This window comes from Oculina patagonica, chromosome 7 (assembly GCF_052425735.1).
Source record: "Oculina patagonica isolate OP01 chromosome 7, crgOcupat, whole genome shotgun sequence".
In the NCBI taxonomy this organism is placed as follows: Eukaryota; Metazoa; Cnidaria; class Anthozoa; order Scleractinia; family Oculinidae; genus Oculina; species Oculina patagonica.
The window spans coordinates 28,926,935-28,939,785 of record NC_135764.1 but is presented as its reverse complement, the minus strand read 5'-3'; the positions used below and the strand labels follow the sequence as shown (position 1 = coordinate 28,939,785).

At 39.1% G+C, this 12,851-nt stretch overlaps 1 protein-coding gene across 5 annotated transcripts in view; it reads right to left on the bottom strand.

The window, feature by feature from the left end:
• Nucleotides 1-12,851, bottom strand: part of LOC144660588 (ZP domain-containing protein-like) — a 40,940-nt gene that overhangs the window by 15,628 nt on the left and 12,461 nt on the right. Inside the window, exons 2-9 of one of the 5 annotated variants that reach the window (XM_078521248.1) lie at nt 12,015-12,059; nt 10,399-11,019; nt 7,878-8,003; nt 6,619-6,744; nt 5,657-6,062; nt 4,890-5,069; nt 4,107-4,441; nt 2,016-3,420 (exon numbers count right to left, since the gene is read on the bottom strand). The exons of 2 other annotated variants lie outside the window; for them this stretch is intronic. In XM_078521248.1, coding sequence (XP_078377374.1) covers nt 3,281-3,420; nt 4,107-4,441; nt 4,890-5,069; nt 5,657-6,062; nt 6,619-6,744; nt 7,878-8,003; nt 10,399-11,019; nt 12,015-12,059 — 1,979 coding nt within the window. In that variant the 3' untranslated portion in view covers nt 2,016-3,280. Of the gene's footprint in view, nt 1-2,015; nt 3,421-4,106; nt 4,442-4,889; nt 5,070-5,656; nt 6,063-6,618; nt 6,745-7,877; nt 8,004-10,398; nt 11,020-12,014; nt 12,060-12,851 lie in introns of those variants that run through there. 2 more of the 5 variants (XM_078521245.1, XM_078521247.1) reach the window with 2 other exon arrangements.

Below are 12,851 nucleotides of genomic sequence, written 5' to 3'. Positions count from 1 at the left end.
TCTGCTATTTGTACCCTGATATATGGTTTGCAATAAGCTACCGTCTCTAATAATAAAGAAATAAATGTTTGATCTGACCTGATCTTTTCACCATTACTTCATGAATGGCTTTGCTTTCAATATCAAAACCTCGGGTGTAAGTGCCACTCAACAAAGAACAATGGAAGAAGGAAATATTTTTTACTTTCATCGTGACTTTCATCACGGATCCATTTCAGGGCCAGGTTAAACACAAAGGAATGAAAATAGATTATCAAAGACGCATGAGTTCAATCACGAAATCCGCGACGAAGTGTTAACAGCCATGTTTAGTTACATGTACTTCGGAAAACTAAGCAAACAGACTAAATGTTTACTCTTTAAAGCTAAACTTAACCACCAGTACATTTTGAAGATAAAGAAGACTGACGTAAATTATGTGAAATAAAGTATATGAAATAATTCATATACTTTAAGTCATTCTATTCCTTTCACGGGAAAGTATAAACTCAAAATTGACCTCGCTCCCAATGTGTGGCTTCCATACTTCAGTTGGTAGCGGCATCGCACCGGTATCGCGGAGGCCACGGGTTCGAATCCCGTTGAAGACAGAATTTTTTGGATTTCTTTTTTTGCAATTTCTTTAATTACAATTTCATTTCTTCACTTTGTAAAGAAGACTGTTTTCATAATTTTACTACTAACAAAGAGCCTGTCCATGATATACATGAAACGTAAAACTGCAAGGCTGATCGAACTATACGTAGAAAACTTAATGCGGCAGAGACATGATACTGATGATAGAGACCAATCCAAGAGTCAAGAATGCATAACTGTAGACAGCTGTTTCTGACTCTTTAGTCCTCGTCAGTACAGTATAATGCCACAGAGAACAGAATGTCCAGCCAACGCTAGTCAACTGTCTATGATATAGTAGGAGGGTCATTCTTCATACAGAGCCCTCCCCCCTAGGGCTACTCCCTATAGGGGAGTACACGGGGGGGGGGGGGGGGGCTGCGCTCGAAAGGGGTACCTTTTACAGGTATATAAAAGAGCAGAAATTTCAAGAGCTGGAGTATAGAAAAAGGAAGGAAGACTCTCATTTAGGTATTTAAAAGGATCTTTTCATCTACAGTCAACTCTCTCTAAGACGGACACCGTCGGGACCGGCCCCAACTGTCCGTCTTAGAGAGGTGTCCGCCTTATAGAGAGTCGAGGTAACGTGACACCAGAAATTTTGAGACGATGAAGCTCAATGGCTATGTACAACGAGTGCCGTCTGTTTTTAGTCGCTTACGTTAGCAAAACCTTTTAAGTGGAACTAAAATAATATCAGAAATTCAACTTGTTTGTTAATAACAAACGCTAATACTGTAAGTAGAAAACTGAAATTTTGGTGCCCATATACAAGTTTAAGAAAAGAAGTAATGCGTTTTAGCGGTATTTTGGTATTCTAAAGGCGCTGACCTACTATGCTATATGTCGATAACAAGTTTTGAAGTATTATTCACTTAAAAATAACTTTTTGTGCGTGTCCGTTGTCCGTCTTAGAGAGGTGTCCGTCTTACAGAGAGTTTTCTTACAGTAAAATGACTGAAAAACGGCAGGGACCATAACCAGGTGTCCGTTAAAAGAGAGTTTACTGTATAAGTATTTTACGAGGTCATTGAAGTGAAAAGTTAACAAATGAGAGGCAGTATGCTTACTGTACTCATGAAAAAGGGGTACTGTATTCTATCAATGGTATATGAAAGGGTTAGGTTTCTGTCATAAATGCTATATAAAAGGGTAATGGTTTGGACCTCCGGGCGGAGGCTTCTCTTAAAAAGATTTTTGAGTACCCGCTCCCCCCCCCCCCTCCCACACACCAACCCAGTCGAGAAAACTTTTCATGCATTTTTTAGTACATTTGTAAACAGAAGCAAGCAATTCAAGAGGGCGAACCTGGGTAGAGGGTCGCTTTGAAGAATGGGTAATCCAAGGGGTAAACGAACAATATGGCTTTTGGGAGCGAGAAGGCGCAGAATACTCATAGATGTCCTCGCAAACGGTTTTATTACTCTCAAAAAATCGCGGAAAGGAAGAGAACAGAAAAAAACAATCTTTACACGAGGAGCACTGTACGTGAACTTCAAGAACACTACTACATGCTTCCCTGTTTATTATTTAGTCCCGTTGGTGTACTTGTCCACTTAACTTTGTTTTCTATTGGGTGTGTACGTCGTAGAATTTGACTATTGCACATTAAAAAATTCTGGAGAGCGATGGTTATATACTTAGTAGACAGTTTGTCCAGTTTAAGCTAAATACAGGACCGTACGTACTTTCTCAAAAAAAATATACAGATCGATTTATTTCTATTGTTATTCACTAGATTGAGCATAAAACGGTTGGGTTAACTTTTTACTCCTCATTAGAGATAAAAACACAGCTCGTCAAAAGATTCGTCACTATTATGTTCTGTTCTTGAGTAAGACACGTGTTCTTAATATATAGACTGCCTGAATGCCTCAACAGAAATGCCAGATGATTACTACTCCTTTATGCAAGATAATAACTCCACTAAACCAGTTGAAAAACCAAAAATACAAATGAGAGAAGATAGGCAATGGGAATTATAGAATTCAAAAGCTGTGCAACATTTTTAGAAACTAAAATAAGAAAGCTGCAGCTATTATTCCGTTAAAAAATTCGTGAGCTTTCACCAAATTGTTTCAGAAGCAATAACATTTATTTGTAAAAAATTATTTTCAAAAAGTAAAAATTCATTAATTTTGAGTAACACCACAGGAGGCTATGATAATTGAATTAATGAAAAACGAACATTAAGGCTATGAGAAAATTTCAAAAAGAGTGATTTACAATAGTGAGTGATTTGAATTCACAATAAATATTTACTAAGACGAAAATAATTTAAAATAATAAATTATTCGAGTGGACTTGGGAGCATCTCCAAAAGATGTACATTGAATTAAAAGAGACAGTTGAATAAAAAACTAGAGCCTTTTTTTTAAACCAAGCCATGGTAACAAACTATTAAGATTATACTGAAAAATATACGCTACGGTTATTATAAATCATTCTGTTGTAGTCAGCTTACAAACCGTTTAATAAAAAATGTTCAACGGTTTTAAGAAATAGATCAGAATGGCTTTTCATCGAAAAAATGTTTTTTTTTACGTACAAAAGTACTGTTACCGCTACGACTAACCTATAGTAACAATTTGGTATTTTGTAGTTTAAAATGCATTATCAAAGAAAATTACAATGGAAAAACAAAGCAAGTATGGTTATGAAGTCTTCAGTTCTGCAGGTCTTCGTAAAGCGGTATGAACTGGCGTGTGGCTGCTCCCTTTTTCTTCTGCCACGCCATATAACCCATTCCCACTGCGCATGCTCCAATGACCACTGCCAACGCAGCAACGACAGAAAGGTTCATACCTGCAAAATGAAATTAATTTTCAAATTAAATTTCAATTTTCATTTTGTTTTTCGTCTCATTTCTTTCGTTACAGGGTCCAGTTTTTCAAAGGGTGGATAACGCTATCCATCGGATAAATCGCTATCCAGTGGATAAGTGTCATCTGAAAACCTACTTCGCTATCCATCGGATAACGATTTATCCTGTGTATAGCGTTATCCACCCTTTGAACAACTGGGGCCAGATTTTTATCTTTATTACAGGTGTCTTACTATTAGTGTTCGCTTGAGTTCATGGTTTTTATTTCAGTGATTAGTTAATAAACTCCAACAACATCCACTAACCAGTTAAACGGAATTCGCAAAATACAATTGGTATTTATTGGTATTTGCTGTGATTATATAGCGAGCCAGAGTCGAAACCCAGAACCAAATCAATCAATTTAAAATGGCCAATGACAACGTATGCAAACAACTATTAACCAATAAAAAAAGTTGAAGCCAATTCACATACCCGACGCAAAGCGCAGGAAAACGGGAGGAAAAAGGACGCAACTGATTGGTCAATAAGCTGGCACGCATTTTCTCAACCAATTAAAATGCGTAATATACCACAACAGCAAGGCTATTCTGGATTTCGTCCACATTCGTTCGAAAAACTGCTGAACTGTACGTGAATAAAACAATGTCGTCGCCTTGCAACTAACCTTTGTGGGCGACGCGCATGCTCTGATCTGCGTCAGCCGCTTCGTCCGCTTCTGCCTCTCTCTTCTCGCGGTCCAGTGTGAGAGGGCCCTGGGCCAGAGCATAGGTATCATCCGCGCTTTCAGGAAGCGGTTTTGCGCTTCGTCGCCTTCGCGCAGCAATGCAGCCTTGCGCGCATCTTGAGTTAGGATCCGTGGTGTTGCAGATTTGGACTTTGCAGTGGAAAAACACGTAAGGGTGCTTGCTGACATACTGGAAGGCCTCCAGGCTAAAGCGCTGCGACTGCGGGTCAGCGCGGGGATGGAACTTCAGTGTGTCGTCATCATCGACTGAGCATCTGTGGAAATAAAATATCGTCGTGTTAATTATTTTATTCCGAATGGGGGCCAAGTCGAATAACAAAAATAATCTATTTTAGCAAGCTTTTGTAAAACAAACAACGCCATACGAAAATGCCGCTTATTGCTCAATATATGTCCCAGTTAAATGATCACACACTGTGGTTTATCCAAGATCTCTAGACTTAGAACCGCCCTTTATAGCATAATTAACAGAGATAAGCGCACGGAAAGCGCCGAAAGATCTCACGAAGGAATTTCAGCTGACGTTAAAACGAGGGCCACGTCGACGGAAGGCTCTTCACTTGAATAAATTTGAATTTGGTCTAAATAGGGTATGAACACACCCCCACCAAAGTTTCTGACAGTTGCTCTCCGTGGGAATTTGAGCCGATGAGGAATTCTGCTAACATACCGGGGAAGATTAAATCTAAGGGCAAAACTTACCCGTCTCTTATGACGTCATATCTTGGTTGTGAATCCCTGTCCTGAGAAGGAGTGGCATAGCATTCCAAGGCAAGAATTGTCAACCGATCGTCTTCAGTATCGACTCTAATCTCATAGTACATTCGCTCACGGATGTTAAACATAACCGGGAAGTCGTCTTGGGAGTATGGCGCAATGAAACTGGGGGAAAGAAAAAAGAACAATCATCATATCTTAAATTTAAAGCTTCTCCTTAAACTCATTAATAATGCATCAAGTAAAAAACAGTAAATCATAACCGTGAAGAACGTTTGGATACCTGGCTTTAATTAGAATAGCTATTAAGGATTTAATTTTTCCTTTTACTCCACAGTTTTTGTTTTGATCGGGAAGATATATCAAAAACTTGAGACAGTGTTTCATCGGCTGACCAAACACCTCGAATGTCGTAAAAATACTTCGCTGCGCGTCGTATTTTCAAATCTCTTCTTGTTGTTTGGATATTCGGATGATCACTGTCTCTCGTGTTTGATATATTAGCTGAGCACTTGTACTGTAAAAGCGTTATAAGAAGAAGCAAGTACCAGATGAGGATGAACAGAAAGCGAGCGTTACCAAGATTAGAGTTGGTATGATGAGCTGAGGTCGATAACAATTCCGGAACAGGGGAGAGAAGGGAAAACGAGAAAGAGGAGGAGGGTAGAAGAAGTAGGAGTAGCAGGAGTAGGAGAATGAAGAGGAGGAGGAGGAGTAAGAGTGATGTTAATTTCTGTCAAGGTTAGACTTACTTGGGATTCCGGAACAAGTCCATAGTAATGGTAAACTTTCCATATCCTTTAGAAGACAGAATAACCTTCTTGTTAGCAGGCAAGATTCCAATTGAAGACACCACGCCATATTTGGAGTAGTAACAGTGGAACGGGATCATAGCCTCGCGCACACGGGTCACTATTTGATGCTCCTCGATTGGAATCTCAGACACCATGTTACTGTAGACAGCGTGGTCATTAGTGTGCTTGAGTATGGTACCACATTCGGTGGTCGCTGTATGAAGGAAGTAGTGAGTCTCGTTCTCAGTAGCCGTGCAGTGGACGTCGATCAGCCTGATATGATCAACGTCAAGACCCATGAGGAGGGACTTGGGAAGAGTGATGGTCATTTCATCTTGGCCACAGTCTAGTTCCACTCCCTCGGCTGTTGGAAATAAAGACGAAAACCATAAACAATTATTTATCTCTGTAGGTAAGTGCGCACATAAAGCATATTAATTATTTTTCAAATATATAAGAAGCGGCTGCAATGTAGTAGGCAAATAATATAGAGGTAGAAAAAAGTTTTACAGTTGAAAGAAACCTGAGATCTTCCACCTTTATGATTGCCGAAGATCACACGAAACTATCCCAAAATTGCTGGTGATGTCCCGAAGATTTTCGAACATTGCCGAGAAGTGGTTGTCGTGTATTTGTACAATTGCGAAGACAATATATTTATATTAGTTGTCTTTATTAATTCCTACTAATGACCGAGTCTAATTCTGTTCGTACAACACACTAGGGAGGGTGTATGCCATCCTCTTTTGTACAACATCAATACAATTTGTTTCCTTAATACTATAAAAAGACACAAAGGAAACAACTAAATACGGAATACTGCCTTGAGAAACTGCTAAATTCTCATAAATAACACTAATTGTGATGTATTGTTACCAGTAAGGATAATCTAAGGCTACAATCACAATAGCTCTACTCACCAATACAGTGGCGGTTGTCTGGCGCGACGCTAAACTGTGGATCTGAGCATGCGCAGTAGTAGCCTCCAATAGTATTCACACAGATGTCTTGGCATTCTCCGTTGTTATGTGCACACTCATCGACATCTAGACAATAAAAGTGATTTCAACTTAAAGTGACTATGTCACGGATTTTAAACGATCTTTTGAACAGCCCAAATTTGTATTTGTGTCGTAGGAAACTAAAAAATAATGGTCCATTTTTTAAAACAATTGCTATTTTAGAGCACCAAAACTGTTTAAAAGCGCGTTTGGCTTCAGATGGAAATGGATTGCAATTTGAAAACGTTAGCCAACGTTTACAAGTTGTTTCCGCGCGCCTTTAAAAAAAAATCGATATTCATAGCCGAAATTTGATTTCTATCCCCAAATAAAGGTTACATCTTCAGTTAAATGTTCAAAGATAATGGTTTTGTTGTCATTAAAGATGCGAATATTGTTTTTCATGGGTGGAGTTACCTACCACTTATTCCAGAACAGTTTAGACCAAAAATCTGCGAAATCCCCCTGAAAAAGTCCGTTTAAGCAAGGTTTTGCCTAAATGGAAGGAATTAGTAACATCCGTACCCTTCAAGCGACAGGAGAGACTTGCAAGGGAGTCAAATAAAACTTGCGCGCAGAACGCTATGTTGGGGAACACGCCGGGCCAGCAGAGCGCTTGAAGCGGCACTCTCGGAAAAACTTTTTGCTGTTTTATCCGATTGAACTCAAACTTAGCACAATGATAGAACTTTTTATCCCAAACAATCGTATGATTTTTGTTTTTTGAATTTAACGGTTTTTGGCGGGAAAATGACGTCACAGTGCTGAAGAAAAATTTTCATCTTATTGTTATGGCACAAAAAGTACATTATTCTGAAAGACCTTGCTGAGATAAAGTGAAATGCGAAAAAAATATCGAAAAAGCTCAATCCGTCTTAAAGATATAGAGTTTGAAAACTTGAATTTCCCGCCATTTTGTTACTATTTTTAGAAGATTTGTAAAATTCAAATCTTTATATCTTCTTTATCTCTTATCTTGCGTTATCCCTTATCCCAATAATTTTGAGGGTCGGTTTTCCCTTATTCCTAAAATGAAAATTAAATTAAAGTGTCATTTCCAGACAGGTGGCTTATTGTAGAAGTGGGCTAAGACAGGGACGGCGGAGCCCGGGGGGCATTAAGCTCTCCCACTTCAAGTCACTATCAGGTTAATAATACAGCTAGCTACAACTTGTCACCTTGTCCACAAGTGTCTCCTTCAAAGCCTTCAGCGCACTCGCATTCAAAGCTGTCTCCCTGATTGGTGCATGTCGCTCCGTTGAGGCAGGGGGAACTATCACATGGCTTAGGTGGAGCTCCTCCTCCTTGATTTTTGAAATAGAAGAAGATTTCTCTTTGAGTATTATTATTGGGCAAATATTATCTCTACAAAAGAAAATGCAACGGAAAACTTCCTTCGTTAAGGGGACACTGTCACGAGCTTCACTTAAAAAATTCAAGAGCCTAAAGACGTATAGAAACTTATAAAAAGTGGGTCCAGTTTTGTTAGAAATTACTATGCCAGTGTACTGAAGCTATAAACAAGTAATATTATTGTGATGCAATCAGGAATTTTAGATCTCAACTTGAAAAAAGTTAGGCTGACTTTTTCAAGTTCTGCCCTTGTGACCTGTAATTTTTTCTTAGTGTATGTGGTGTTAAGCAATTGAATAAAAAAAGAGATCTCCTCTTGGATTTCCAAGGAAAAAACAAATTCATATTTATTATTTGCCAAGTAGCCTGAGCTCGGGGGTTAGGTTGAGAGAGGAAGACCAGAAACATCTTTTATAGACGGTATCTTTGCATCAAAATTGAACGATTATTTGAGGCAGGTTATATTTTTTAAATATTTTTCACTATAAAAGGTAGTAATTATTCGAAGAGGTCGATTATTGGAAGAAATACGGCATAACATTTTTTACTAGATTTTAGGTTACGGAAATCTTGGTCCGGCGGAGTGTAACGCTCTAACCGTGTGACGACATCATGAACACTTGCGTGACAACGCAATGGACAGTTGCGTGACAATGCAATAAACAGTTGCAAGGAAGTTTCGTAGCCTTGCACAAAGTCCTCTGTCGACTGTGTTCATTAAAACAGCATATCATGTTGCTAGGGGTGGTCACATCTTTTAGAAATTATGCCAAAATTTATGCGGAGCTCCCAGCGGCCCGAAGGGCCGCAGAGCGGAGCCCCATACCCATAGAAAATTAACAGAACCCATGCTTTTGGTTTTTCATGGTCATCATGGCTAGCGGCATGGCTCACGGGCGCGTGCGACGAAGTCGCGCAACATGGCGGCCATATGGTGGCCATATGGCGGCCATATGGATAACGCATGGTTATGGTTTACGCCAGCTTACATCTTTGATATTGGACATCCATGTCATGGTCAATTGACAGCTGTCAAAACAGGGTATTCGCTGAGCAGTATCACATGACCATATCGCAGGCTCACATATAGAACTCATCGAGGTCGAATTTTTTTTTGAAGTTTACCGCTGATCAAATAATGGTTTACATTGGATCGCGGGCTCAAGTGCTATATTTTTTCTATTATTGGTCAGTAAATTGGGAGCTCCGCTTTTAGGCTTGGCTAAATCTATTTAATATTGTTACCATAACTGTTATGTGGTTTGAAAAAAGCCCTTCTTCTCCAATAACCCCTACCCTCCCTTCCTCAAAAGTCTTGAAAAAACCCACTCGTCCAGAGGGGCTGAAAAGAGCTTTTACGGTAACAATTTAAGAGTGTTTAGCAGGCGTCTGTTTTAACTAAATCAGTTTTTCTTGCAAGGTTGCTTGAGAGGTTTACTTTTGCTTAGTCAAAAAAAATTATTTCGTTTCGGTTCAGGTCAATACGTGTTATATGAGCCTATCTGGCTCAAACTGATTATGTATAAGGAACCCATTAAGGCTGTATTTCCCAGCCCAAATTTGGCCCAAATTCCATTTCCCAGTCTATTGTTTTCCCGATTTTCCAAATCCAATTCTCAAACTCATTAATAATTCATCAAGTTAAAACAAAAAAAATCATAGCCGTGACGGTGGTTTGGATACCCGATCTTAATTAGCATAGATTTTTACGATTTTATTTCTCCGTTTACTCCGTAGTTTTTGTTTCGATTGAGAAGATATATCAAATACTCGAGACAGTGTTTCATCGGCTATCCACACACCTCGAATTTCGTCAAAAATACTCCGCTGCGCGTCGTATTTTCAACTCTCTTCTCGGTGTTTGGATATCCCGATGAAACACTGCCTCTCGTGTTTGAAATATTACGTCCAAGTTCTACTGTTTAATTGTTTGTGATTCCCAGTCCCAGTGATCCAAATCTCATTTTTCCATTGAAAATTGGCCCAAACCCCTGCTCCTATTTTACCCGTTCATACCCCTCGTTAAAGGGGCTATGTCACAGAATTTACCAGATTTTTGAACAGCCAAAATTTATATTTGTGTCGTAGGAAAAAATAATAGTCCATGTTTTTAAAAAACTGCTATCTATATGAGAGCACTGAAACTGTTAACAAGTGTCTTTGGCCGCGATGGCTCGGATGGAAATGGATTGCAATTAGAAAAACTAAGGCTTAACTTTACAAGTTGTTTCCGTGTGTCTTCAAAAAATCGGCGAAGTTCCTGTATCATAGCTCCTTTAAAAAAACAAAAATGTAAAGGGAAGTCACAAAACACAACCACAGAGATTTCAATAATTTGCAGATTACCTTTCATCGCAGCCCTTATTTGGTCAGCGTCCAGTGCAACGTCGTAAACTTTCATTTGAGTGATGTTCCCTTTGAAATGTCTACCATCACCGTCCTTAGCTCCCATCCGCGCCTCGGTATCATTCGTTGCAATCCGGAAGCCGGTACCAATATTCTGCGTCTTAGCTAAAACTCCGTCAACGTAGATCGAGTTCTCCCCGGTGTTATGATTGTACGTGGCAGCAACATGATACCACCTTCCAGCGTCAAGAGGATCATCTGTCAATATAGCATTCGCGAACGCATGATTTGGGTATTTGGTGATCCGATTGAAGAACCTGGAGTTAACGATCCATATATGGACTCCCCACGGCCCAGATTTCCTGTAGTTGAACAGTGGTCCCTCTGTATTTTCGCGTTGTACCCAGCACATCAGCGTGATGGAGTTACGGGTGTCAAGACCTCCATCATTCGGAAACTCGATGTAACTACCGGCGTTGCCAAAAAACTGGTAGGCTCCTTCTGGCTCATTGTGGGGTCCATCTGCTAGTTCCACTCCATTTAAGGTTCCACTCGGCTGTCGATCGTTTTTCTCGTTTGCTTGAAATTCTCCGTTAAGAGGATAGAAGGCGACGGGCACAGCTAAAAGTGAAAACACCACACCACTTATGAAAGTATGCTTACTTAAGGTGATTCCCTAGTATTGCATTGCGCATCTTTACTGCGCAGAATTTTACACGTAATTAGCGCGCGCACAAACAAAATGGCGGCTTTTTTCTATGCGGTTTGGATTGCAAGAGAGATAAATCATCGTTTTCTCCTATACGAGTACGGTGACCTATCATTTTTTTCTCTCATATATATAGTTCGAGAATAGCGATCAAATGCTTTTTATAAAATGAATACAGATCAATTATCACCGAAAAAGTGTACTTTGCCAGAACTCGCAAAGGAATTATCAAGGATTTGTATGAAGAAGAAGAATCGTTTATTAAAAACTATAACACTTAGCAGTCCTTGGACTGAATTACGTGTATTGTTACAATATTAATTAAAACTATATATATATAACAAGAATTACAAAGTATTAAAAGCTGTTTACATTATAATATACTAAAAACTATAAAAGGCGATCTATACGATGATATACACCATGTATATAGTATGTACAAGGTCTTCCTGCTCCTAAACAAATAGGTAACCCCCCTTTTTATATTTCAAAATTTAAGTTCCCTTTAGGTAAACAACCAACCGGCAAAGTTTGGTTGGAAATCTATGAGCAGTTCTATTTCACGTGAATTACCTTAAGTCTTTTTTTAACGGCCAATCGAAACCAAGTTTTCCCGCTCTTTTCATGAGTCACTTACTTTTGTCCCGAGGTTTTATTGGCTTATTTCATCACTTGCCACCAATTTTCATTGGCTAGCTGAACAAATATTGAAAGGGTAGATAGGAAAATAACTGTACGACGAATGAACTGAAACTAAGGTTTTCTAAACCTTCAAGCCTAGCACGGTACTAGTAAATAAATATCGATCGTAATAGATATAATCAAGAGAAAGTAATAATACATGGCTAGTTATATTGTTATATTTTATCGAAGCGAATGATATAAAATGTATCGTTGCTTTACTTACGGTCTTCACGTTTTACAATCGAGGCATCTTCTTGGTTTGTTTGATCTTGAAACAATAAAGAAAAAAAAATAAAGTCAGTTCCCTTTTCATACAGTCCTGTTTTTGTGACGACAATGTAAACTAAACAAGTGATTACAAAACGATTCGGGTTTCGAAACGAATTGTTGCGCTGCTTTTGTAGCCTGTTCCAGGCTCTCGAGAAAAGAAAGAACGAGCAGGGAAGAAGGCGAGAAAGGAGCGCCACTCGCCTTCTTCCCTGCTCGACTTTTCAGCGCTCGCCCGCTTTTTTTCGCTTTTGCACACAAACCGAGATCCTGGAACAGGCTACTGTTCTTGCGGCAAGTGAAGCACTGGCCATTGAGCAGCTAATAAGATTACCTAAATCAGGTTAATAAAGTGAGGTCGATTGTATACTTGGTCGATTTCTATTTAGGTGCAAAACGTAGAATCATTGGCTTGAAATTCTGCAATGTCCTTCTTCATTATTTTGATATTCTACAGGGCCGCGGTTGTTCGAAAGCTGATCATGATAAACACTAATTATAACTTAGGATACAAAATTGTTCGAGAGTTTTTATTGCTTATCTTTTGCGGAGTTTGAGATTAGTCGACTCGACATCAAAACTGCAAGACAGAAAATATAAACATAAAATCCTCACTGAAACGTTAAAACACTGAAATCGTGCTTTGAACCTGGCCCAATGTCTCTGCCACACTGCTTGTATAAGAAACTGCAAAAAGACTAAATAGAAAGCAAGGAAAACACAAATTTAATACAGAATTTGCTCAGTGTATGGTTCTTAAGTGGGCGCTCATATAATTGTTTTACGCTCCTTC